The sequence below is a fragment of the Seriola aureovittata genome, chromosome 10, assembly GCF_021018895.1.
Source record: "Seriola aureovittata isolate HTS-2021-v1 ecotype China chromosome 10, ASM2101889v1, whole genome shotgun sequence".
NCBI classification, from domain to species: Eukaryota; Metazoa; Chordata; class Actinopteri; order Carangiformes; family Carangidae; genus Seriola; species Seriola aureovittata.
The window spans coordinates 10,025,942-10,052,514 of record NC_079373.1 but is presented as its reverse complement, the minus strand read 5'-3'; the positions used below and the strand labels follow the sequence as shown (position 1 = coordinate 10,052,514).

General features: G+C 43.1%; 1 protein-coding gene across 4 annotated transcripts in view; it reads left to right on the top strand.

The window, feature by feature from the left end:
- reln (reelin) overlaps positions 1 to 26,573 on the top strand; it is a 92,673-nt gene that overhangs the window by 55,925 nt on the left and 10,175 nt on the right. For all 4 annotated transcript variants that reach the window (XM_056386800.1, XM_056386798.1, XM_056386799.1 and 1 more), the window contains exons 8-50: positions 703 to 754; positions 2,007 to 2,115; positions 2,599 to 2,839; positions 3,008 to 3,153; positions 5,365 to 5,516; positions 5,687 to 5,802; positions 6,440 to 6,648; positions 7,123 to 7,251; positions 7,355 to 7,464; positions 7,916 to 7,982; positions 8,305 to 8,538; positions 9,510 to 9,671; positions 10,363 to 10,599; positions 11,023 to 11,215; positions 11,997 to 12,109; positions 14,040 to 14,177; positions 14,362 to 14,548; positions 15,336 to 15,541; positions 15,675 to 15,846; positions 16,110 to 16,316; positions 16,453 to 16,688; positions 16,856 to 17,013; positions 17,116 to 17,323; positions 17,439 to 17,515; positions 18,038 to 18,196; positions 18,335 to 18,529; positions 19,510 to 19,783; positions 19,891 to 20,031; positions 20,152 to 20,329; positions 20,432 to 20,516; positions 20,639 to 20,821; positions 21,076 to 21,244; positions 21,560 to 21,665; positions 21,768 to 21,994; positions 22,144 to 22,367; positions 22,794 to 22,944; positions 23,053 to 23,311; positions 23,476 to 23,725; positions 23,921 to 24,089; positions 24,307 to 24,447; positions 25,024 to 25,201; positions 26,024 to 26,217; positions 26,315 to 26,565. In XM_056386800.1, the coding sequence (XP_056242775.1) occupies positions 703 to 754; positions 2,007 to 2,115; positions 2,599 to 2,839; positions 3,008 to 3,153; positions 5,365 to 5,516; positions 5,687 to 5,802; positions 6,440 to 6,648; positions 7,123 to 7,251; positions 7,355 to 7,464; positions 7,916 to 7,982; positions 8,305 to 8,538; positions 9,510 to 9,671; positions 10,363 to 10,599; positions 11,023 to 11,215; positions 11,997 to 12,109; positions 14,040 to 14,177; positions 14,362 to 14,548; positions 15,336 to 15,541; positions 15,675 to 15,846; positions 16,110 to 16,316; positions 16,453 to 16,688; positions 16,856 to 17,013; positions 17,116 to 17,323; positions 17,439 to 17,515; positions 18,038 to 18,196; positions 18,335 to 18,529; positions 19,510 to 19,783; positions 19,891 to 20,031; positions 20,152 to 20,329; positions 20,432 to 20,516; positions 20,639 to 20,821; positions 21,076 to 21,244; positions 21,560 to 21,665; positions 21,768 to 21,994; positions 22,144 to 22,367; positions 22,794 to 22,944; positions 23,053 to 23,311; positions 23,476 to 23,725; positions 23,921 to 24,089; positions 24,307 to 24,447; positions 25,024 to 25,201; positions 26,024 to 26,217; positions 26,315 to 26,565 (7,393 nt within the window). The remainder of the gene's footprint in view (positions 1 to 702; positions 755 to 2,006; positions 2,116 to 2,598; positions 2,840 to 3,007; positions 3,154 to 5,364; positions 5,517 to 5,686; positions 5,803 to 6,439; positions 6,649 to 7,122; positions 7,252 to 7,354; positions 7,465 to 7,915; positions 7,983 to 8,304; positions 8,539 to 9,509; positions 9,672 to 10,362; positions 10,600 to 11,022; positions 11,216 to 11,996; positions 12,110 to 14,039; positions 14,178 to 14,361; positions 14,549 to 15,335; positions 15,542 to 15,674; positions 15,847 to 16,109; positions 16,317 to 16,452; positions 16,689 to 16,855; positions 17,014 to 17,115; positions 17,324 to 17,438; positions 17,516 to 18,037; positions 18,197 to 18,334; positions 18,530 to 19,509; positions 19,784 to 19,890; positions 20,032 to 20,151; positions 20,330 to 20,431; positions 20,517 to 20,638; positions 20,822 to 21,075; positions 21,245 to 21,559; positions 21,666 to 21,767; positions 21,995 to 22,143; positions 22,368 to 22,793; positions 22,945 to 23,052; positions 23,312 to 23,475; positions 23,726 to 23,920; positions 24,090 to 24,306; positions 24,448 to 25,023; positions 25,202 to 26,023; positions 26,218 to 26,314; positions 26,566 to 26,573) is intronic.

Sequence of the window (26,573 nt, the reverse complement as noted above, 5' to 3'; positions counted from 1 at the left end):
GCATTTGCTTTGTCTGTCACTGTTCCAAATGTTTGATGCCGCTGCCTGGCAGCTCTTCTGTCAAGTGCAACAAGCATGCACATCCAGAAACACAGAAATGTTTACACACAGATTTTCGCCAATACAACAGCAACAACAATCAGAACGCACATTCATGCACGCACAGTATATCTATGCTTTTCTCTCTCTCTCTCTCTCTCTCGCTCTCTCTCACTCACACTCACACACACACACACACACACACACACACACACACACACACACACACACACATATATATTGTCACAGACAAGCACACAGCAACAGATATAAAAAAGATTATCTACAGCCCATTAATGGTTTTATTCTATTGAGGAAAAATGCTCCACCAACTTGCCATTTAAAGAGTAACACCAGATGAAAATGTCGTACTACTCTCCAGTGGCTGATGTTCTGACCTTTCTACAGTGATGTCTCCAGAAAGGTTGAAAACACTTGACATCATTGTTAGATGTGGTTACAGTTGCAACAGAAAAAAATATATCAGCCATAAAACGCCAGTGAATAAACACTGTTCAGCTTGTTGTTACATTAACAGCACGTAACTACTTTAGTGCATCAAATCACAGTGGACATTCTTCATTAGCTGATATTGCTTCACAACTTAAACTAGATTGATTATTTATTGGTGACATCCTAAACTGCCTTGTGTATTTTCCCCAGACCACTGTTCCTCTCAACACCAGCACAGCCTCAGTCCTGCAGTTTGCTCTGGGTGAGTATTAAATCTCCACATGCAATGCAAACAATAACTGCATTAAGGCAGATTTTGTATAACAGACTCATGTATGAGAAGTTTTTTACCCTGTTAAAATATCTTAGCCCTGCGTGCAACTGTCTTCGCCAGCCAGCACAACAGATGCCTTTGTCATCCTCTTGAAACAAGCATCTTTTGCCCTGTTATATGTCAGTAAACCAACTGGTAGACAGGATGTTTCTGTGTTTCATACTCTCTCTCTCTCTCTCTCTCTAGCTCTCTCTCTCTGTCTCTGTCTTTCTCCTCTCTCCCCTCTCCTCCTATCACAATAATAAATGATTTACAGTATTCTGGAAAGACACCCAGAAGGCCATGGCAGAGTTTTTAGAGGTGTTGTATTTTTCATGTCCATTACATGCATCTGCCAGTTCTCATGGGAACGTGACTGGGTGGAAACAGGAGTACATACCGTATCAACAACCCCTCTCGCCTTCGCCCCTCTCCTGTATTTCTCTTTCCCTCTCTCGTTGTGTCTGGCTGCGCTTTGCAGGTCATTAATATGAGTTTGTGTTGCAGTAGTGTTGTGTATGGAGCAGTTCAGTAGAGCAGTACAATGAAGTGGTGGTAGGTTAATGCACGGATGTATTCAGTGGGGATGGAGCATCACGGCAGGACACCGACGAGACACACTGTGAGGCAGTGTGGGAGGAAGGGGGGGGCAGGGGAGGAGAGAGTAAAGATGGGGACATGGGGGCTTGCCTGCTTCCTCCATTAGCAACCTTTGACCCCGCCTGCTCCCATAGCACCCACACAAACCCACATATTTAAAGTGCAAAAATCCCACATAACCTCTTCACATGGCCAAGAATATTCACACACATACAGAGATGCACCAACAGTATTTAGCTGCAGCTGACTGTACAGTCTCTAGTCCTACATCAGCACTTCTCCCCTGATCACCTCTGCTCAACCCCTTCCATATCGACTCCTACTTCTACTTCTCTCAGCCCTGTTAAGCTGCTGATCACTTAGTTCCACTATGACACCATTTAGATACAATTTTCCACTTGGCTAAGGGAGGGAATGTGGGGGCCATTAGTCAGAAGAAGCCACCATGCTGTGCCTGGCTGCTCCTTGGGGCATATAGAGGATCATTGCCCTGCTGATGAAATTCAGTTGATGAAAAAAGGAAACTAGCTGACATATTATTAAGCTGTCGTAGCAGTCATATACTGTAAGTCTGTCCTCTATGTGTGTTTTTATTCTCCAGGTTCAGGCTCCTGCCGGTTCAGTTACTCAGACCCCAACATCACTGTGTCATACAGCCTAAGTGGTAACGCCAACACCTCAGATGACTGGATCACACTGGAGAAGATCAGGTCTCTCTCTCCTCGTCTTCCTTATCCATCGCACAGTCGTTCCATCTGTTATGAACACCCACCCTCTCTTTTTTTCCCTCATTCACACCTCCCCCTCTCAATTTGTCATTCCTCTCCTGTTTGTGTCTGGATGATCCCCCGTTTTTCATCCCTCTATCCCTGCCTCTCTCTGCTTTGTCAGCTCTGACAGACGCATAATGTGCTGATACTTTCTTCTAACTATAATATTTGGCTGTTTCTTAGTGCATGTTATGTTTTCCTATAAACACAGAAACCAACTCATAGAGTGTGACATATTGCCAAACCTGGTGTTCTCTCTCAGTTTCACTCCATCATGAAGGAATGTAGCGCCTCTCCATATTTGACTATTTCAGTCTCATTTTAATGATTGATGATAATGATCATTTTCATGTTAATACATAAATACAGCCACCACTCACACACTGACCAAGACTCTCTTTTGTTTTTTTTTCTCTCTCCTAGAGCCCCTACCAACAGCAGCACCGTCATCCACCTTCTTCCCCTGCCACATCACTCCAAGGCTGATGGTGTTCGTATCCGCTGGTCTCAGGAGGCCCCCCAAGGCCCCGAAGGCTATGAGTCCTGCTGGGGGCTGGACAATGTGCTGCTGGTGAATGCTGCTCACAGAGCCCCGCTCATGGAGGACAATTTGGACCCCCCAGACACAGCTAACTGGCTCTTCTTCCCTGGAGCTACCATTAAGGTAGCACTGTGGTTAGAAATGTGGTAGAAAGCCCAATAAACTGTTATATGAATGAGAAGTGGAATGGATGTTTTAAACCTGAGGGCAGAACTACAGCATTTGCTCATATTGATACAAATATTTATTTACATGAAACCATGTGTTAACGCCTGTGTTCTTACTGACCAGCATGCCTGTCAGTCCGAGGGCAATGCTCTGTATTTCCATGGCGGCGAGGGAGCTGGCCACAGCTTTGCCTCCACCAGAGACATTGATCTGCACAGGGAAGAGGGAAGGAGCTACTGGGAAGAAGACTTCGAGAGCCCACCATCAAAGTAAGTCAAGATAATGATCACATTTAATCTCCCGCCCAGCTGCCTGAATCATCCGATTTACAGTGTCAGTCAAAAGTGCTTCACAAGTGCACATTAAAATACATTGCCTTAAAAGTGCAACAAAACAATTTACAAGGGAAGATCAAACTATGCAATTAAATCTGAATATAATACAAACTGCAAAAACCACTGGAGTAATACTATACAGTTTTTAAAAGCTTTTCAAAATGTGACACTGACTCAGCTGACCTGACATCAAAGGGGAGTTCAGTCGATAGCAATTAAGCTAATATAATGTAATCTTAAACTAATCTAAAGCAAAATAAAGAAAAAAAAAAAAGAAAAAAAGAATAATTAAAAAAATTAAAAAATGAACCTTAATGAATGCATGGTCAGTTTGGATGAAAAAGTTTAGCAGCGGGCTAAATATTTGCTGGGAAAAAGAGAGCTAATAGAGAGGGAGAATTTTGGTAGGATATCAGTGCCCTGATATTTCTCTCTGTGTTTACATATGCATGTTCTTTGACACCTGTCACTTGTCATATGTCAAGCACACGACATGCAGCGTGTTGAACAAGTTTCAGTCAAGCTTACACAGGTGAATGCCATGCCTCTGACTGCTACAAAGACAGCAGTCCATCTGTTCAGAGTGAGACGCACACACACGCAGGCAAACACACACACAAAGACAAAGTACACAGCAGAAAGCAAGGAAACGCTGTGAAAAGCACTGCGAGAGGTAGAGAGAGATGATAGATAGTGTTGCTGCCAGAGAGTAATTAACAGGCCCCATGCACCTAGTCTGTCGGTACATTTTTCCATTAATGAGAAGGACCTCAAACAGGAGCGTGTTTCTACAGCCAGTCTGCACCCTCGCACCTTCCTGCAGCATGCCAGCATGCTAGCATGGCACACCGCATGCTTGCTCTCACCCTTCAGGTGTCACGGACTGACACATGTGTGAAGCAGGCAGGAAAAGTTTTTCTGGTGATGCCACACTCCACTGTGTCATTTAACCCAACACTGGCTGTGACAGAGACACACCAGCCTTTACACCACATGACAGAGAGTAGAGAGGAAGAGGGGGAAAGGAAAGGGGGAAGAAAGAGAATGAGGGAGGGGCAGAAGAATGCAGGAGAGGGCTGACACACTGAGCTAACTTCTGTCAGTGCTAATGAGGATCCTCTCTCCACTGAGCAGAAGTGTGTGTCTGCATGTGTGTGTGTGTGTGTGTGTGTGTGTGTGTGTGTGTGTGTGTGTGTGTGTGTGTGTGTGTGTTCTTCATGTGTAAGTCCTCTTTCAGGTGATTTATGCAGCACTCCTGGCATTGTATGTTTGTTGATCGGTAAGATGTGAATTATGGCAAATGTTTCCTAACTTCAGTAATACCGTGATCTCCTGAGGGAGATGTTGCGTAAAAGAGGCAATCTGTATACATAAGTGTTGGTATCCTATAACTTGTGTTACCGTCTACTATTATTTCAATGAAGTCTCATTTGGAGATAATATTTGGCTGTGGTTAAGTGCTTAAAATTTACAATGAATGTAGCTCCTCTGCTTTGTGTTTGTTTAACTGTACATCATATATGCACACTAGATTGTTATTTACTTACTTTCTCTTAAAAATTAAATTAATTGTACTTTTAAACTACCATCTGACTGTGAAAAATATGCACTACTAATGAGTTATTGAAGAGTAATACATCATGTGGCATGAATGCTTGAGTTGCTTTTTGTGTAGAGTTATTAATGTTCTTGAAATACTGCCTAATTCCATTTTTATTTATGGGTTTATTTAACAGGGACAGTGCACGTTAATAAACATAGCTATAAATGCACCAAAGTTAGCCAAGGGGCCATTTCTGTCTGTTACAAAGCCACCTCAAAAACTCAATATGAGATTAAAATTCCAAAGTTACTGAGATCATTTACAGGCATGTGCAATAATAAAAAGAGAAGAGAGTAATGGTGGTTGGCAAATCATTCAGGACACCATTATCCTACATTTTCAGGTATTATTAAATACCAGAGGCACATAATGATGAAGACATTTTTAATATTGGGCAATGATGAAAATGTACTGTGAGACAGTAAGTGATGTGGGAAATGAGCATAGAACACATTTACATCATAGATGTACATACATTTGAATGCATTTGAGAAACGTATTTTCTTTACTAAACCGACCCTCCCTGTCTGCTTTGTATCCAGCTGGGACATAGAGGGAGCTGTCTACGGGACCCAGTGTGGAGAGATTGAGTCGGGCTCAGCCCTAGTTTTTGAAAAGGAGGGCCGGAGGTGGGTGTGCACCCCCTACCTCGACACCACGTCTTATGGAAACCTCCGCTTCTACTTTACCATGGGTATGGAAATCCCCCATCCATCATATTTAGTCATTTATTTGGATTAAGAAAAAGTGAGCAACAGTAGCTTCACTTATAGTAGTACATTGCTGTGTGATGGTCTCTATTTTATGGTGCCCTCGTCATGTGTTTTACATTACATAAGCATAATGAGGTGTATTTGTGTTTAGGCGGTGGCAACTGTGATCCGGGAGAGTCCCATGAGAACGATGTAATTCTGTTTGGGAGGTCTCAAGGCAGGAGGGAACCTGTGACACTCGACACCCTTCCATACTCCTCTTACAGGGTGAGACATACGCACCATATTTACAAACCTTACAGTTAATTAACCTGAAGTGCCAGTAAACTGGTATCAATACAGTCACAATTTTGAATTTCTAGTGCAACTATCCTTCCAAATGAAATGTTCTAATTTTGTGTCAGCAGTGTCAGCATGTTCTGTTGGTAGGTTTTAGGTGTTTTACCAAGCCCTGTTTTTTGACTGCATGCTCTGGATCACAGCAGCAGTATTGTTCAGATTAGTAGAATTAATTAAGAATCTAAATTTTGAAATAGCTTTTGATTGTGTCTGAAGTATGTTTGAACTTTTGAACAGTCACTCCATGATTCTGTTTCTTACTTGTTCCAGTATCTGTGAGGATGTCCTGCTTTTCTTCCTCTTATGTCATAGTAAACTGAATATTGTTTGGTTTTAAAAACAAATGAAGCAACTCAAATACATCATCTGGAACTTAGGGAAAATTGTGATTGTCGCTATTTTCTGACATTTTATAAACCAAACAATTAATCCAGTAATTAAGTAAATAATGAGCAGATCATAAATCATGAAATCATAAAAATGAAAAAATGATAGTTGCAGCTCTAATTAGCATCTTCACTCTGGTCTTATCTATTCATTCTAACATTCATTTCTCCTCTTTCAGACTCCTGCAGTGGTATCGGTGGCACTGCCCACTGAGCTGCAAACACCAGTCACCCAGTTCTGCCTGGAGCAGTGGTCACATGGGGGTGCCAAACGTCACGTATGGGCCGTGGACTTCATGCAGCTGCTCCCTGTTCTGCCTGGCACGCACACACATGTTGCTCAGTTCTCCATCAACCTAGGCTGTGGCTCCTACCAGCCTGCCAACAGGTGTGACACACTTTAAAACTAGGTTAGGCAGTGTTTCTATGTGAAAATATGGCCACTTTTTTAGTGATAATCACAAAAATGGCCTGCAACAAAAGAGATCGCCACACCCCAAGTGAGACATCCTAGATTCACTCAGTTATTTTGGTTTTAAGAATGGTAAGTGTTACACACAAAAACTGAAGGGCATAATGCTTCAGAACTGCAGCATCTAGGGGAAGCTGAACTCGTTTGACCGAGGTATGTACCCGTAAGACGTCAAGTTTCAAGCAGCCATCTGAGTGCAGTTTTAATAAAAGAGTAGGAGAGGTAAAGGGACAGACATTACAACAGATTCTCAGAAGACATAATTAGAATCCTTTTTTTTTAACCTATTCTGAGTTTCGAGTAGTTCAGTGATTTTACACAGCTTTAGGGTGAAAATCATATTCTGTTATTAAGATGTGAGATAAGATGTTCTTTGTTCCTTTTCATTAGCGTCAGTCTGGAGTTCTCCACCAATCACGGTCGCACCTGGTCTCTGCTTCACACTGAGTGTCTGCCAGAGCTCTGTGCCGGACCCCATCTACCTCACAGCACCATCTACTCCTCTGACAACTACAGCGGGTATGAATAAGAAAGCACATTTGTATTTGTGTGCACCGCTGTTTGTGTATCACTGTGAATGTACTGGGTGTTTATATTAACATACCTTGTTGCGCCTCTCCAGGTGGACAAGAATCTCTATCCCTCTTCCCAATGCTGCCCTGACAGAGACTACACGGTTTCGCTGGAAGCAGTCTGGCACTGGATCAGGCAACATGTGGGCCATAGACAATGGTTAGAACTATACATATTTCTAGGTTTTTATATTGTCCGAGGCTCAAGGTTTTTATTGTCACATATTCCAGTGCAGTTTACACACCAATGTGAAACTGTCAAATTCTAGAATTACAAATTACGCAATAACATAAGCAATAAATCACCATTGATCAACATCTTGATATCAGTTATACAAACTCTGGTGCAGTATTGATGCACAGTATAAGGTGCCAATAGAAATTACTGAAGGTTACATGTGTATAGCTGCACGAGGTTGGTTCACCATTGTCTCCCTTGTCCTTGTCCAGATGTAATATCTTCTGCCTGTAATATCTTTGCTGTTTATTCTAGTGAGATAATACAAACTGTATTTAGGGTCACAAAAAGATTATTATAGCTCAACCATACATAAAAAATATTGTTTTTGCTGTAAAAGGTAATTTATTTCTATTCATTTATTGCTTTTCAGTTTATAGTGGTCCAGCCTGTCTTCGTTTCTGCTCTGGGCGAGGACATTGTTCCCGAACCGGCTGCAAGTGAGGATGTGCTTTTTATTAAACCAAATAAATCCAGTGTCTCCCTTTCAAAATGAGTCTGCTCATTATCTACCTAATGCCTTGCAGCACCAATCACCATTCAAAATTAATCAAATTGTATTATGGTTATGATTTATTAATGGATTTTCATTATCTCTGTCTACTTTTTGTCATTATATCCTTCACTCTTTTTAATGTCTCATATCTCTCTCTCCTCTCCTCTCCTCCCCTCTCCTCTCCTCTCCTCTCCTCTCCTCTCCTCTCCTCGCCTCTCCTCCCCTCTCCTCTCCTCTCCTCTCCTCTCTCTCTCTCCGTCTCCCAGATGTGACCCGGGCTTCAGTGGTCCAGCCTGTGAGCTCGCCTCCCAGACCTTCCCAGCTTTCCTGTCAGAGGGTTTCTCCAGCCCACGCCTCTCCTCCTACCACAGCTTCTCTTCTCTCCGTGGAGCTGAGGTCAGCTTTGGCTGCGGGGTGCTGGCCAGTGGCAAGGCTCTGGTCTTCAACAGGGACAGCAGAAGGCACTTGGTCACTGCTCCATTGGACAGTTCCCAGGCCAGGTAATGGAAGTGCTGATGAAGAACAGGATCATAATTTTTGTAAAAACTAAAATAAACTTTGCCGATTTTGCCATCAGTAGATATATATTTTTTACTTTGTAAGCGTGGCTTGTCTTCATTAGGTTTCCTTAGGTCTGATAGATGTTATGTCTGCAAATGTTCCTGCCAGTCAGCTTTCCACTCTCCTACTTTGTCAATCCTCTCTGTTCCTTTCTGGTAGATGGATTATGATCATGGGGAGGACTGCAGATGAGAGCAGAGATGAAAGCAGAGAATAAAAATGTGAGAGAGAAAGATAGAGAGGGAACGATGGCGTTAGATATGGCATCTGTGTTAGATTGATTATGCCTGTTGCGGCTCTCAGTGTGCCACCTGATGGCCATATTTAATGCCAGTTTCCTGGCTGATTGAGTGAACAGCTGCCTGAAAGAGGAAACTGCACCGCTAATGAAAGCAAAGCTAAGCCAAGGACAGAGAGAGCTGGGGGGTGACTGGCAGCCTGAGACGGATGATAGAAATTACAATAAATATTACATTAGTATAGACGATAATATGTCTGCCAAAACCTAGACGAATACATAAGCTCATGCTACATTAGGAGTATGTACAGTTTACACGAATGCATGGATGTGAACTCTGACTCTCATTCACACTCTCTCTTATTCTTATTCTTTCTTTCCCTCTTCCTCCTCTCATCTAATTTTGTCCTCATTCGTTTAATCATCTCATCCATCATCCTGCCACCTCCCTCCCACCTCTTCGTTCTGCATGACTGTCTGTTTATCTACCCTTTTACCCCTCTCTCTCAACTCTCCTTCCTGAACACACTCTTGGTCACCTTACTTTTTCTTCTCATTTATCACCCTGGTCTTTTCTCTCTCTACGTGTCATTTCCTTTTTGCACACTCTGTCTGTCTCGACTGCCGCTCCAATTCTCTTACACTTGCTTTAATTCTTTTGATTCTCTGCAGGTACCTACAGTTCACTCTTCGGCTGGGCAGTCGCAGCACCTTGAGCTCATGTCCTGCTCCAGACCAGCCAGGAGAGGGAGTTCTGCTGCATTACTCCTCGGACAACGGCATTACCTGGACGCTGCTGCAGCACTATGCTTACCAAGGCTTCCATGAGCCAAGGTACCTGCTGTGCTTAGTGTGTATGCGTGTGATGTGTGTGTGCATAAGCTTGTATTCTTATGATACCGTAGAGACACTATGAGTCCATTAACACACACATTTGCACTGCTAATGGTATACTGGAGGTGTAAGCCACTGGGACCCATTGAGTCAGGTAGTGCCATCTTTGTGTATAATGAAGACAAAGTGGGCTGGCTTCCAGCTGTGCATGCCAAGTCTCAGAGCTCTTCATCAGCACTTGGAAGGCCAGCAGGGGTCAGAGAGATAGGAACAAGTTCTACTCAACTATCTGGTGCAAGGTGCAAGTGCAGGTTCTTACTGTATCAACATGTATGTTTGTACAAAAACAGCAAAGACAAAGAGGAAAAAGGTCTTAGTAGGTTATGATAAAGTATGATGATAATGCTGTAGTTATAAGTCTCTGTAATACAGTCCATCTGCATTGTGTGAGGATCTATTTAAGATTGTCCAAATGTACATTACTCACAAACAGCAGACCTTGACTATGTCGGTCTGAGTCACAGTTCAGTCAGCCTGTGTGATTAATTCCATTGATTGGCATTATGAAAGCTGTCCCCAAATGTATCTCGCTGTTCTTACATTTGTGCAACTGTGACAATGGCACACACATAGCAAACTTTCCATTAAGTGTCAATAAAGTTCAGTTTAATAATTTCTTTCCTCCAAACAGGATTGTGTCGGTGGAACTCCCGCCCGGTGCTCGGAAGTTTGGCGTACAGTTTCGCTGGTGGCAGCCGTACCACTCAGGCCGTGGTCACGATGTGTGGGCCCTGGATGAAATCAGCATGACCTCTGTGTTGTTCAACACCATAAGTCTGGACTTCAGCAATGTACTAGATGTTACCCAGAGTCTTGGTTTCTATCTCGGCCATGTCCAGCCCTATTGCCAGCACGACTGGACACTCAGGTAGTAGACCTAATGCTCTGATAGAGATAATGTATTAGTCATTATATGAATGGTATTTGGATACACTTGTTTTTGATTCTTTTAAAGAGTGTCTACTGGGTTGGATCATCATTAAGTAATTTGGTATTGTGGTAGTTCTTAGTTACTACATATAGGAGTAATTTGCAATCCTTTATCATTGCTTAGTCTATTTAAAGCCACTATGTGTAATCCAGTGGTCATGCCAAACCCAATCCGGTGTTACAGAAAAGAATGGGTTGAAAGCAGCACATAGACTCCTCCAGTTTTTACTGGACAAGCAAAAGTTTAGTCCATTAGAATAATTTGACAGATGCTCAAACCATATGAAAATTCTACACATGGTGGCTTTAATGCCGTGTACTACAGCACCTGACATATGATATGTTCCCTGTTGAACTCCAGTTTCTCTGGTGAGCCCAGCCCTGGCTCCAGTATTCGTTATGTGGAAACTCAGTCAATGCAGATCGGAGCCTCTTACAGTCTGCAGTTCTCACTGGTCATGGGCTGTGGCCGCGAGCCGTCCCCTCACATTGACACGCAGGTCCGCCTGGAGTTCTCCACCAATCACGGCCTCACCTGGCACCTGGTCAAAGAGGTAAGGAACGTGAAATGTATTTGCCTTTGTTCCCCTCTCGTTAAGTGATTGTTAACATCCAACCTCTTTTGTTTCAACAGCCTGACTCACACCTTTGTTTATTACTAAAACTTGTAGAAGTCATCCTGGAGAGAGAGAAGGAAACTTATCATTTATTCATGATCATGAATATTGATTTGCCCATTACAGCCTCAGAAATAATGTGTAAATAATGAGAGTCCTTAAATGTAGCACTTTGTTTCAGATGAGAAATTATCGCAATTACTTTTTATCATCCTACTATTAGCAAATACATGACAATACTTGAATCAGCAAGCAGATTATCTTCCCATGATTCAACAAAGACTTTCTGTGATCACAACTGGCTCATAAATATTCATAAGGCACCAAAGTATCTGCCAAGATTTTTATTGCCTTTGGAATTGAATAAGGTGTAATGAGTCCTCCATCAGTGAATTTTCTGTAATTCTCCCATGTGCATGAAAATGCAGTCATCTGGCAAGTGCAGAATGCAACTCAGTGAATGTCCTGTACTGTTAATCCTTGCTTGTCTTCCAGAGTTTAAGGTCAGAGATGCTGTAATCCTGAATTATCCTTTTATATGCATCTACTGTGGGGCTAATAAAGCATTAGGGTGTCTGCAGTATATCATGCTGTTTTTGAAGAACTTTGCTACAATCCACAATCATAGATTAAAAAAAGTTATTTAAGAATTTTGAGCAATCAACATTTAGCAAAGCTTAAGTGTACTGTAATTAAACCCCTCATTTTCTTGACCTAGGCCTGTCTGCCCGGCATGCCAAGCTGCTCGGAGTTCACAGCTCCTAGTGTCTACCACCCATCAGAGTTCAAAGACTGGAGACGCATCACTCTGTCTCTGCCTCAAAAGACATGGTAAGTATTGCACTTCTGTACAATAAACACGGAAGAAAAGATTCTCAAAGCACCCTTTGGGATAATATGTTCTCTGATCTTAGAACATAAAGCAAAAGATGATACTACAAAGCATCCGCACATTACTATTAGTGGCTGCATATCCACATATAAACATACATTCCTTATACACAACAACGGGCACATAAGCTATCCCACATCAAACTTGTACTGAAAAATCAGAGAAAGAAATCAGCAGGCTTTGCTTAAAAGCAGTTCACAGTGATTAACATTGCACAACATTTTTCCAGAGAAAACATCACACCAGGCTTTTAACGCGTGCTGACTATTCTTGTATTCCTATGATGCAAAATGCTTTATGCACTCACTCTCTCTCTCATGCACAGAGGCACAGAGCGCTACTAAAAACACTAAAAAGTGGTTCATGGGTCATTTACATCTGGTATGTAATGTAAAAGAAAACAAAAGGCTTTGTTTCTGTGTAACTGTAAAATATGCACACTTGAAGGAATAGTACAGTGGTTGTGAAGAAAAGTGTTTGAGTTCTGGTCTGTCTCTTAGCCAGACTCACTTGGGTGTTTCAGTCATAAATGTGTTTAAATATAACAATTTTCTTAGACATAATGTTTTGTGACCTGGGCGCAAAAATGTTGACACACATTTTCTGTTCGGTTCACTACTGCTTACCTAATGCTAAGCAATTGGAAAATTTAATGGAAAATAGTGCAACCAAACAGGGGATCTAAACGATATGAGAGGTTCCTCCAGCTCTCGCTTCACGTCTGGATCTGCCATTACATTGATACTAGGTGTATGAGCTGGGCTAATCTGACCAGCATGGCTTTTCTCACAGCTACTGATACACTAATACACCACTCGCACTGTTACATTTGTGTTCTGCCTGTGCCAATACAAAGACTGTAATTATTATATATTAGACTAACAAGACTGCAATTATTCAGTTTAAAGAGCAAGCACACCTGAACCAGACACTTCGTAGCAGACACTTTGTGAGGAATACATGTTCTGTTAAAGCTCTAGCTCACACATATATCAACACAAATAATCACATAAACCTTCCACACTGAGCACTGTGACCTCCACCTCCATTTCATTCTACTCCCCAGCTCCTAAATAAAGGTGATCTAATCTCCTGCACTGTGTGATGAGAGGTCGTAGGGTCATGGCAGTAAATGATAATAAAACAGTCGTGGCTAGCTCTATATAATCAGGAGGTAGTCTGAGATGATATAGGTCACCGAAGCAGCAGACCAAAAATGCCCCCTGCTATATAACGCTTAATATATACCTGACTATCTTCGCTTCTACTGCCATTTCTCATTTCTGTACATGTGCAGTAAACAGCCAACACAAACATGTACCAATACTGCACACGCATTCACATCCACAGCCTACCTTTAACAGAGATGATGTCACGGTGATATTGCCCTCTCTCTGACATTCATACACATAGACACACATACACAACCGCAAAACCCACACTCTCACACACACATACACACAAACATAGGAAAACACACATACACACATGTGATAGGGTTTATCTTAACCTGGTGGAACATTAAATCCACAAATCTCTATCCCTAGTAGAGAAGTAGATTACTGAATATAACATGATGATGTGGTCGATATGCTAGCAATCACTGTCAGTCATTTGATTTCTGAGATTATGTAATGTATTTTTAACATTATGTTACTTTTTTTATCAATTGTAATTGTCAGTTACAATATAGCAGTTTTCTTCCATTTACTGTATGACGTATCAACAGCATCTATAGTGTGGATGTAGGTTAATAATTTGTGTGCGTGTGTGTGTGTGTGTGTGTGTGTGTGTGTGTGTGTGTGTGTGTGTGTGTGTGTGTGTGTGTGTGTGTGTGTGTGTGTGTGTGTGTGTCCCACCTGTGTTCAGGTCCAGTGCTACACGGTTCCGTTGGATCCAGAACTACTATGGAGAGCAGGATGAGTGGGCCCTGGATGACATCTACATTGGCCAGCAGTGTCCAAACATGTGCCATGGACATGGCTGGTGTGACCATGGACACTGCAGGTCAGCCTTCACACGCACTCACACAAACATTAAACTTCCTGAGGTTGTTCTTTATTACTTTTTCAATATCACTCAGCAATGGAGGCCCATAAATATCTTTCGATGGATGTTTGCGGGCTCCATATTAAATCATAGATGAACCCAGAGCACAAATAAGAAGTTATGCCACTGTATTCTCTCGTAGGTGTGACGACGGCTTCTCAGGGACAGACTGCCAGCCCTCCTCCCCCCTTTCCTCCAGTGTACTCTCTGACTTTGAGTCCCAGGATGCACTGCTGGCCACATGGCAAGAGGTGATTGGTGGAGAGGTGGTCACCCCTGACATGGGCTGTGGAGTGGTCTCGTCTGGATCGTCCCTGTACTTCAGCAAGGTAGAACAACTAGACTTGTCGTCTTTAAGAACACTATGTTTTTGATCCTTTGTCTTCTTGTTAGTCATCAGGGTATTTTTAGTTTGAATCCAGATCCAGCTGTGGATCTAGGCACAATTTCTTAAAATTGCTAGTTTGCAGCATTTTTTACTCTTTCATATTTTTTCATAAACTTCTGACCTTACTCGGAAGAAAGAAATTAGGCACATGGATGCTATCATTGTGTCTTGGTGCAAATCCAGCTCCAGATGTAAAAATATTTTTGTGTTTTTAAAATAACCAATTTAGAGGATTCTGCAAACTTGGCGGCTGTAGGAATTCTCTGATTACTTCCTAGATTTTAATGCCAAAAACTGCTGACTTCTGACCTCTGAATTACCTCTATCCTGAAAACTTCTAGATTTTATTTAATCTGATTGGATGGAAGTATCCAGACAGCTGCGCACCTCTCATATGTTGTACCAGCCTCATCACTTTTTTAAATTGATACACATCGATGTAGTTGTTGCAGCTGTTACCAGAAAATAGCTTCTCTTACTTGTGGCAGGATCATTTATTTGAGTATGCTAGCAAACGCAGAAATATTAGTCTAATTGGCAACACAAAATTTCCATTTAAAGAATGTATTGCCAAAAAAATACAAAGAACATCGATCAAAGATCATTGGATATTGGCCAAGATAAAGTACAACTGGAACATCTCCTCCAACCCATGGTTCAGTATGTCCCGCAGGTCAGTTGTTATCATCTACTTAATATGCACTAATGTACATGTGTGTTGTTGTCAGGCTGGGCTGAGGCAGCTGGTGAGCTGGGACCTAGACACTGAATGGGCAGAGTTTGTGCAGTTCTACCTGCGGGTGGGTGGAGACTGGGCAGAGTGTAACCAGGCGGACAGCAGGGAGGAAGGAGTGCTGCTGCAGTACAGCAATGATGGAGGAATCAGCTGGGGTCTCATTGCTGAGATGTACTTCACTGACTTCACCAAACCACGGTGAGAAACCTGGGGAAGAAGAAAGGGGGAAGGTTGATATTTCACATTTTCACAAAGGGTATCAGATGTGTTTGGGATGATTGTATATTTTGCAGGAGAACTGTCACTAACCTGTCTCTTGTACCACTCTCAGCTTTGTCCACTATGAGCTTCCCTTGGCCTCTAAGACACCCTCCACAAGGTTTCGCTGGTGGCAGCCTCTTCACTCTGGGGAGGGCTATGACCAATGGGCAATTGATGATGTCATAATTTTGTCAGAGAGGGAGAAACACATCATCCCCATGGCCAACCCTACTCTACCACAGGTCAGGGATCAGTCTGACGGGTTTTTCCTGTAACTTGTAATTTGTGCTCTGACCTTGTGCAGCAGCTTCAGCTTCATCTTGAGATATTACTTCTTTTGTTGTAATGGAAAGTGTCAGCCAAACTGAGATAGAACATCTATAAAATCCTGAATCTTTGCAGAAGCGTATCCATTTATCATCTGAGAAATATGTTCAGCTAACAGACACTGGTACCTGTTAACACAAACCACTTCACTAAACTTGTCTGCCTTGTGTCTCTACAGAACTTTTATGAGAAGCCAGCTTTCGACTACCCTCTGAACCAAATGAGTGTGTGGCTGATGCTGGGCAATGAAGGTATGGAGAGGGAAAGCAACAACAGCTTCTGTGCCCCAACGCCCTCTGCCATGGTGTTTGGGCGCTCTGATGGGGATAGGGTCGCTGTCACAAGGGACCTGGCCCTGCGTCCTGGCTACACCCTTCAGTTTAAGGTGCGCACATGGAAAGTGTAAAAACTAGAAAGGGACAGGGGATTTGAAAAGTGCCACTTTGGGAAATAGGCACACAGTACTATTCGACCAGAATTAAATTGTTCTTTCATTTTCTTTTCACTGTTTCCCACACCAGTTGAACATAGGATGTGAGTCAGAGTTCAGTGCTTCTGCCCCAGTCCTGCTGCAGTACTCCCATGATGCCGGTCGCACTTGGGCCCTGGTGAGAGAGGGCTGTTACCCAGGAACCCCAGGGGTAGGGGTGTGTGAGGGCAGCGGTCGTGAACTTAGAGAGCCCACTGTCTACAACACTGGAGACTATGAACAATGGACCAGGGTCACTGTGGTCATACCACGCAATGTTGCAGCCAGGTAGCTATGGTAACAAGTATGCAATTGGATCTGCAAAGTGTTTTTTTTTTTTTGGAAATTTTGAATTCAATTTTAGACAGAACATTTTTACCAGTAGCTGAATAGCGGAGTTTAAGTGTCTGCTGTATCTCTCTCATTCCCTAATATTCTTCCTCTGTTTTTCCCAGTAAAACCCGCTTTCGTTGGTTCCAGGAGAGCAGTGTGTACAGAGATGCTCCACCTTTTTCCTTGGATGGGGTCTACATCTCTGAGCCTTGTCCAAACCACTGTGGGGGACATGGAGATTGCATCTCTGGTGTCTGTTTCTGTGATATGGGATACACAGGTACAAGGACCAAGGGAAGAAAAAGAAAAAGGGATGAAATTGAAAGAAATGTTTTCATGTGTCTTTATGTTTCACCTTATGATTCCTTATTTTTTTCCATAGTGGAGCAGGATAGTTGTGTACCATCTGTAGCCAGTCCCACAGAGCTGACTGAAGGCTTTGAGGGGAAGCTGAGCCCTCTTTGGCAGAGCCTAAGTGGAGGACAAATTGGAGGGGGCTGTGGTATCATTGGTGAGGGCAAGGCCCTTTACCTCAGTAGCCCTGGAAGGAGAGAAGCACGCACAGTGCCTCTAGACACTACCAACACACGGTGAGTGGAATTCACAACTATAAATCTCTCATCAGTAAGCACTGGGCACCAGATAAATTGCTGCATGTTTGTTTAATGTTTAAACTGAAATTTAGTTATTAATGTTTACATGCAGGTTGGTCCAATTCTACATCCGCATTGGCAGCAAGAGTTTGGGACCCACATGCACCAGGCCTCGCTCCCGCAATGAAGGTAATTATTTGTACTGCATTATTGTACTGAGGCCCTCTGCTGCATTCATGTGGCTGTTCCTTAACATCGCAATCTGGAGAGAGCGGCTCCACATCCGATCTGGCTTGTTTCCGTCTGTTCCTTCTCACTCTGTGTCTTTGATCAGCCTTGTGATCCAGCCAAGGTTGTGTAGCTACAAATCTGATCGTCATCGTCAGTGTTTTTTCTAATGAAGAATCAAAGTCTAGCGTTGTCTGTTCTGTTCTTTTCATCAGTCAGCGGATTGTGGATCTCTAGCCTGCAGCAGCGCTGAAGGCTCAGTCTGAGTCCGTTTCTGCAACGTCAGATAAAACCCTGCCAGCCTTTTAAACCGCTTGTCTGTAATAATCAGGATTTCTGGACTGTTATTTGATTCTATTGCATTTGATTCTGTTGTCTCTTTTTACTTCCAGCTAACTCTGCTCTGTTCTGTATCCGTACCTATGAAAAATTCATTCCCAACTAAAAGTGCTATCTACCCTGCTCTTCTTTCTGTAATTGTAGGTGTCATTGTCCAGTTTTCTACCAACAATGGTGTCCAGTGGCAGTTCCTAAGGGAGCTTGACTTTAGTTCCTTCCTGGAGCCCCAAGTGGTGACCATTGAGCTGCCACCTGCAGCTAAAACCCCCTACACAGTATTTCGGTGGTGGCAGCCACAGCAGGGTAAGTGCACGATTAGGGTGCACAATACCACAGAAAAGTACATAAAAAATAATTTTAAAATATGATATTACTGTTTCTCTTTGATATCACAGCTTTAATTTTGTTTTCATTTTTGCTTCTTTCTCTCCATCCTTGTAGGGAAACACTCTGCCCAGTGGGCTCTGGATGATGTCTTGATTGGTATGAATGACAGCTCCAGAACAGGTTTTCATGACAAGTTTGATGGCACAACCCCTCTGAGACACAACTGGTACCGCATTCAGGGTGGAGAGGTGACTGTGGACTGTTTGTCTCTGGACACAGCACTTACCTTCAACTCTGAGGCCATTGATAGTGAGTCACACAAACACATTACTGTTCATAAACACAGACACTTGGAGACAAGGGCTTAAGGCTACAGGATTGTCATTTTTAACTCCGAGAATGGCAAGTACATTGTGTGCACGGGAAGTAAAGGAGTAACTCGACACTCCCTCAACAATCACTGTCAAGTGGTCCCTAAGTAAGACACTTAACACCTGACTGCTTAAGTGAATCTGCTGCATTTGTAGTGAGCAGCTGAATGTGCTGAAGTGAATGAATGCAAAGCGGGATGTTACCTCAAAACAGCAGGACAGCTCAGTTGATTTTGCATGATGGGAAAAAAGGTAATATATATATATATATATATATATATATACATACATATACATGCTTAGACACATCTGATATACCACACACACATACTGTGTATTCCCACACACTCACACTCAAACAAACCACATAAGTGGTTGTACGGGGACATCACAGTATTACACACACAACAGACTGAAATTGAATCGCCCATTTACTGTGGTGCAGTGGGTCCTGCATTATTAATGAGAGCAAACCTGATTGAACATCCTGCCTCTTATTTATGCCTGCATCAAGCTGTGAGCAGATTTACTTTGCACAAATATTACATTACAACTGGGCCCATTCATTAAGTGTGCAAAGCAAGAGCAATTTGGCAACACATCTATAAACATAAAGCTCCCGTGTGCCTCTATGAACACATACAGTAATGATTGTCTGACTCGGAGGCTTTTCTCATATGTGCTGAAACATGCACATATTTCACACATAACTCAACAGTATTCATTCAAGGCCATATTTGCATTTGCATTTGGACTTGTATTAACTTTGTGTTTTTGGTGAACACTTTATATTTTGTGTAGCATTGATGTGGAAATTAAACAATGTATATATATAGAGAATGACATTAATTATAATATGATAATCAGGTTATAGTAAATGCCTACAAATGTAATGTTGCCTTCACACTGTATATACAGAGAAGCCAAGGTATGCAGAGAGCTGGGACTTTGAAGTGTCAGGCTCATCATTCCTGCAGTTTGAGCTGAGTATGGGATGTAGTAAGTCCACTTCCTTCTCCCATGGCGTGCGGCTGGAGTACTCCACAGACTGTGGTCGTCACTGGTCTCTCATCACGCCAGAGTGTGTGCCCCCAGCTATCGGCTGTGCTGGTTATACTCAGAGTTCCATCTATACGTCAACCCAGTACAAACACTGGAGAAGGATCACCGTCTACCTGCCCAGTGCTGCTAAGTATGTGTTTTTGAACTTCTATACCCAAAATCAGTGGGCAGTGTTTGCTCAAAGTGCAGAAACTCCTCAACCTGCTCATCTTTGTAACTTGCTGTTGAATCCCTCAGTTCCCCCAGAACTCGGTTCCGATGGATCCAGACCCACTTCACCCCAGGGGCAGAAGGATGGGCTCTAGATAACGTGTTACTTGCCCCTGGATGCCCCTGGATGTGCTCTGGACATGGTCTGTGTGACAACGGACATTGTGTGTAAGTAAAACTCTCTTTTATGCACAAAAGATGAATTTTAACCCTTGGTCATATTTACATTTATTTTCTGCTTACATGTTAATGTTACTTACCATTACTTTTTCTCCCTTTCTCACACAGGTGTGACAAGGGTTATGGAGGGGCACACTGCGTGCCTTTGGCACCTTTGCCATCTGTACTGAGAGAGGACTTTAATGAGAACCTGCAGCAGGAGACCTGGCCTGAGGTGTATGGAGCAGAGAGGGGAACTCTGAGTGGAGAGCCTCTTAAATCTGGCACTGCCCTTATCTTCAAAGGGGTAGGGGTCCTACCCATTATGCAAAGAACATCAAGAACAATAATAATTCTGTTAAATCACTGCTTGAAATCTCTAGATCAATGACCAACAATCTGTTTGCAGGATGGTCTGCGAATGATAGTGTCAAGGGATCTGGACTGCACAAACACTCTCTATATCCAGTTCTCCTTCAAATTCATCACTAAAGGTCCTATATAACTCTTTTTTTTATCTTCTTTGTATAGCTGTATTTTTATGTGACAATGTTTAAGATTGTGGTTTTTTTTTTTCAAGTATTGGTGTAATGCTTCATCTTTGGTGCTTTTGTAGGTGTCCCAGAGCGCTCCCACTCCGTACTGCTGCAGTACTCAGTGAATGGAGGCATCAGCTGGCTGCTGTTGGATGAGTTTTACTTTCCAGCTTCCACAGACACTCTGTTCCTCCACCTGCCACTGCCAGCCAGCGCTCAGACCAATGCCACCCGCTTCAGACTCTGGCAGCCTTACAACAGTGGTGAGTGGACAGACTGTGGGAAAGTACAGTACAGTACAGTTTTTTTTTCTCTTTGTTTACTTTTCTTTCATCTCATCTTTCCTGAACTGTCTTCCTCTTAATTTCTCTCTCCCTTTTTCTTTCTACCTATCTCTTTTCATCTTTCCAAACAACTAACCCTTGTATGGTCAGATTTGCATTTCCCCACATACACAACCATCTTTAGGCCATGTCAATGGTCAATGTGTAATAATCTCCACAATATTGCCCTTTAGGTAAGAAAGAGGAGGTGTGGGTGATAGATGACCTAATCATTGATGGCAGCTCCTTACACAACCCACCAGTGGTGATCGACAGCTTTGAGGAAGGCCCCAATGATTCCAACTGGCTGTTCTTTCCCGGGGGAAACACTGGCCTCTACTGCCCCTACCAAAAGACTGGCCTGTATGAAAAACCAACACTTAACTTTGCATTTTGACAGTGATGGTGTCTTGTTTTACATATTTTGTTTTTACATCATCTAAGAGTCCAACAATGATAGAATTTTCAAAACAATCTCGTGTCTGTGTCTGTCTGTGTGTGTGTGTGTGTGTGTGTGTGTGTGTGTGTGTGTGTGTGTGTGTGTGTGTGTGTGTGTGTGTGTGTGTGTGTGTGTGTGTGTGTGTGTGTGTGTGTGTGTGTGTGTGTGTGTGTGTGTGTGTGTGTGTGTGTGTGTGTGTGTGTGTGTGTGTGTGTGTGTTGTGTATGTGACTGGTGCAGGGAGGAGGATGAGTCAGCCCTGGTGTTCGTCTCCAGTGAGCTTGGAGAGCACTCTGTTACCACCAGGGACATTGACGTAAATGAGAACACTATCATCCAGTTTGAGGTACACAGCCTTGATGACTTCTTTTCCAAATACTCACTCATTTAAGACATAAATTATGGTTCATCATCTTTGCTGTTGTCATGTGTATTTATGTCTCTCCAGATTAATGTGGGCTGCACAGCTGAGAGCTCCTCTGCCCACCCAGTGCGTCTTGAGTTCTCACGTGACTTTGGTGCCACGTGGCACCTTCTGGTGCCCCTGTGTGCCGGTGGGCCACAGCCGTCCTCACTGTGCTCCACAGAGCTCCACCCTGCAAGCATCTATTTCCCTGGTACGACTCAGGGCTGGAGGAGGGAGGTTATTCACTTTGGCAAGCTTCGTCTCTGTGGGTAAGAACTGGATACATCCTGTACAGTGCATAGGCAAAAGAAAAACAAGGGGAAACCTTTGAGGACACTTTTTAAATCTTTTGATATGCTAATATGATAACTTTATTTATTTCTCTCTCTCTAATCTTTGTATTTTAACCTCCATAAAGGTCCGTGAGGTTCCGTTGGTACCAAGGTTTCTTCTCAACTGGTTCTTCTCCTCCAACATGGGCACTAGACAATGTCTACATAGGCCCGCAGTGTCAGGACATGTGTAATGGCCACGGGGCCTGTGTTGGTGGCACCCACTGTGTGTGTGACCCCGGCTTATCTGGATCTGACTGTTCTGTGCCTGACGCCCCCAACCCCGACTTCCTCAAGGAGGACTTTGAAGGTACTCCAACATGCAGGTGCACACAAACAGCCACCAGGAAGTAGTTTATAGGGAATGTATACAGTATATATATGTGCATTCGATAGATCTCCACCTGTGTAGTATTTATTGATCAGTCAGAATTATCAGAAATCCTATTCTGTGTGTTTTTTTTAAATATATATTATTATTATTATTATTATTATTATTATTATTATTACAGAGTTATTAGTGTTCGAATTATTGCGGTTGTGTACACAATGCCTTAATGCGGATGTTTTCATTCATATTTTTTAAGCATTTTATAATGTCATTTTGAGCATTATGTAGTAAATAGAGGTTCTATTCAGACTTCAGTTTTCCACAGTATATGATGGATTTATGATTGTGTGTTTACTGTTTTGTTGCTTTCTTTGTGTGTGTTTGTGTACGTACTTGTGACTTGAGGGGGAGCTGTAGATGCTGAGCGTTTTAGACTTCTTAGCGGTGGTAAACCATCCAGGAAGTGTGGTATCATGTCAAGTGGGAACCACCTGTTCTTCAGCGAGGACGGCCTGCGCATGTTGGTCACCAATGACATGGACCTGTCAAATGCCAGGTATACCTACTGCTATCCACACAAAGAAAATCACTCACCAACTTCATAAAAATACACCATCAAAATGTTGTCTTTGTAATCTCATGTGTTAATGCTCGTACTCTGTAGGTTTGTTCAGTTCTTCCTGCGTCTCGGCTGTGGTAAGGCAGCTCCAGACCCTCGCTCCCAGCCTGTTTTGCTGCAGTTCTCTGTGGACGGAGGTCTCACCTGGGGACTTCTCCAGGAATTTCTCTTCAGCAACAGCAGTAATCAGGCTCGCTTGGTGGCCCTGGAGATCCCGCTGCGTGCCCGCACACCTTCCACTCGTCTCCGCTGGTGGCAGCCCTCTGAGAACGGACACTTTTACAGTCCATGGGTCATTGACCAGGTACAGTAAGATAGGATCCATTCAACCATCCATCCATACATACATAAGGCTTTTCATAATTTTCTGTCAATGCAAACAGTCACGCAAACATTCTTTCATTTTTTTCATTCCTCTGACCAATCCCATGTGAATGTGAACTATGCAATGTCTCTTTTGTTTCCTAGGTGGTGGTAGGTGGCAGTGCCAGTGGCTGGGGACCTCTGGAAGATGATTTCTCTTCAATTGATGGTCGCTCATGGCTCCTTCACCCTGGAGGAACCCGAATGCCCGTTTGTGGCTCTGATGGACCTGCTTTTGCATTCATTGAGAAGTCCAACACTCGTTATGCTGTTACCACTGACATCAGCTTGGGTCAAGATGCCTTCATCCAGTTTGAGTTTTCTGCCTCCTGCTCTGTCACCAACTCCTGCTACTGTAAGCATTAAGAAGTCAGAATGGAGGATGATTATAGTCTGCATGAAAAAGCCATCTTAAATTAAATATTAATACTGACATGAAAGAAGTCCTCACATTCTACATTTAGGCTTTAGATTGTCATGCTACATATGTTTGTTTGCAGATTCATGACTATGCATATTGTCAATAAGTTTTTCTCTTCTTTCTGTGCAGCTGTAGAGTTGGAGTATTCTCTGGATCTGGGTCTGACCTGGCAGCCTGTGGTCAGAGACTGTTTGCCTACAAGCCCTGACTGCTCTTCCTACACCCTACAGAGGCTGCTGGTTTCTGACACATACAACAAGTGGGGACGCGTTACCCTGCCTATACCATCATATGTCAGGTCAGCACTGCCCTGAACTACTCAGACACATGGACACTTATGTAGCCTATAACATATCCTGATTTGACAGTATATTCCAATTTTTAAATAGTCGTAGCCAAGTTGTAGTGGCTCCTATGCAAACATTTAGACTACATTACAGTCTGATACAAATCACTAAGTACAATGTCAGGGTTTACAGTTCAGGTCCTTCTGTGACTTTAATTTATGCCTTTAGGTCTCCAGCCACAAGATTCCGTTGGTTCCAGCAGGCTCCCTTTGACAAGCAGCAGACCTGGGCTCTGGATAACCTCTACATCGGAGATGGCTGCCCAGATATGTGCTCTGGACACGGCCGCTGCCAGCAGAGCTCCTGTGTGTAAGTAATGGCCATTTGTAGCCGTATTCTGATTGGTTGATACAGATTGCTGCAAATCAACCAATCAGAACATGGCTACAAACTCACCAATCAGAATAAGGCTATAAACCGAGCAACCGGAACTCTGTCACAAATTGACCAATCAGAATGCAGCTACAAATCAATTAATCAGAATAAGGCTACACTTGTGAGCACAATATCTCTGGAACTCCCCGAGGGAATCCCTTCAAATTTGGCAGAAACTTCACTCAAGGATGAGCTGATTAGCTTTTGGTGGTCAAACGTCAAGGTCAAGGTCACTATGACAAAGTTTTACACAAATGGTTAATACTTGATCTGACTCTCAGGGATGTAACCTGTAGCTAGTCTGAGTGGCGTAGGCATACAACTCTGAGGCAGTAATTGTAGTTTATTGTGTTGTATTGTTTGAACCTTATGTTTATATTTGATCATGTAAAGCCATTTATTTTTTGTATTGGAAAATTATAGTCAATAAACCAACTAACTAAATTCAACTTGATGGCCAGTTTGTCTTTGAATATGATTATGTGCGTCTGACTCCACCATCATCCATAGGTGCGACCCAGAGTGGGGTGGAGAGTACTGTGACGAGCCTGTGGTTCCTCTACCCTCCCAGCTGAAGGACAGCTTCAGTCGCGCTCCCTCACTCAGCCACTGGCACGTATTAACTGGTGGAAAACTCAGCACTGTGTGCGGAGCTGTGGCCTCTGGGGCTGCTCTGCACTTCAGTGGTGTAAGTATACGTCTACATTTATTGTTCAGTTCTTATTTATTCTCACCTTTGTTCCGTCTTTCTTTTTCACTAAAAGAATAAGATTGGAATAGGATGCCATGTTCCTCTCACCCTTTCTCCTTTTTTGAAATTCTCTGATCATTTTGTTCTCCAGTGGGTCATGATGTCTCCATGTAAACATGAGCTATGCATTAACCAGCCTTATACTCATACTAGGTAGGGAGTGAATAACTTACTTCTGCAATAAAGACTGCAAAAGCACTGACCTGAGCTGATGTACTGGGGCAAATAGATTATACAGAGGTAGTTTGAAGAGCTAGACATCTAACGACATCTGAAACATGTTGCTTCAAGTATTAATCTGTTGACTAAAAGACCACTAAGTAAGTAGCTGTCAGCCTTTATGTGCAGCTTAACCTTTCCCGGGGCACTTACTGTAGGGCTGTATTGCAAATGGATACCTATTGACAGGCTGATATTAATGTGGAAAGACACACTGCCAGAAAGGCCTCTTAAGACTGGTCATTTAGGTCTAGTAATAGGCTGTATCAAGATAAATTATCAGTCTTGTCAAAGGTCAAACCTTACCCACTATATATATGCGTAAGTCAGTTCTATTATTCTGGTTATGTTCTGGTAATGTTGTCTGTAATAAAAAAGAACACTAGAGATCTTGTTTGAAACTTTTGGATCTGTTTTTAGAGGAATGATTAATAGAGAAATAGAAAGAGAGACCAGAGACTGATAGACAGGCATCCATCCATCACAGGCCTATACTAGCTGAGCCCCCGATTGACATTTCTCTTATGTGTCTGTGCACAGAGTTGCAGCCGCCAGCTGGTGACAGTGGACCTGAATCTGACCAACGCTGAGTTCATTCAGTTCTACTTTATGTATGGCTGCATGATCCCACCTAGCAACCGCAACCAGGGTGTGCTTCTGGAGTACAGTTTGAATGGAGGAATCAACTGGCACCTCCTGACTGAGATCTTCTATGATCTGTACACCAAGCCTGGGTGAGTTTTTTCACCTGCCACACATGGACATAACGACTTGCATACAACTGATCGAACAGTGAACCAGAATATCTGATACTTTCTTGCCTGTGTTCAGGTTTGTGAATGTGCTGCTGCCCCCTGCTGCCCGGCAGGAAGGGGTGCGTGTGCGTTGGTGGCAGCCACAGCATGAGGGAGCAGACCACAGTGATTGGGCTCTGGATAACGTCCTTATTGCAGGTTCAGATCCACGAGCACAAATATCCGACACATTTGGAGGGGTGGCACTGCCCAACCACGAGAGAGCTCCTGCTGATGGGACCGCAGGGAGGATAGGTCAACTGAATGAGCAGGAGGAAACACCCATCGGTACATCA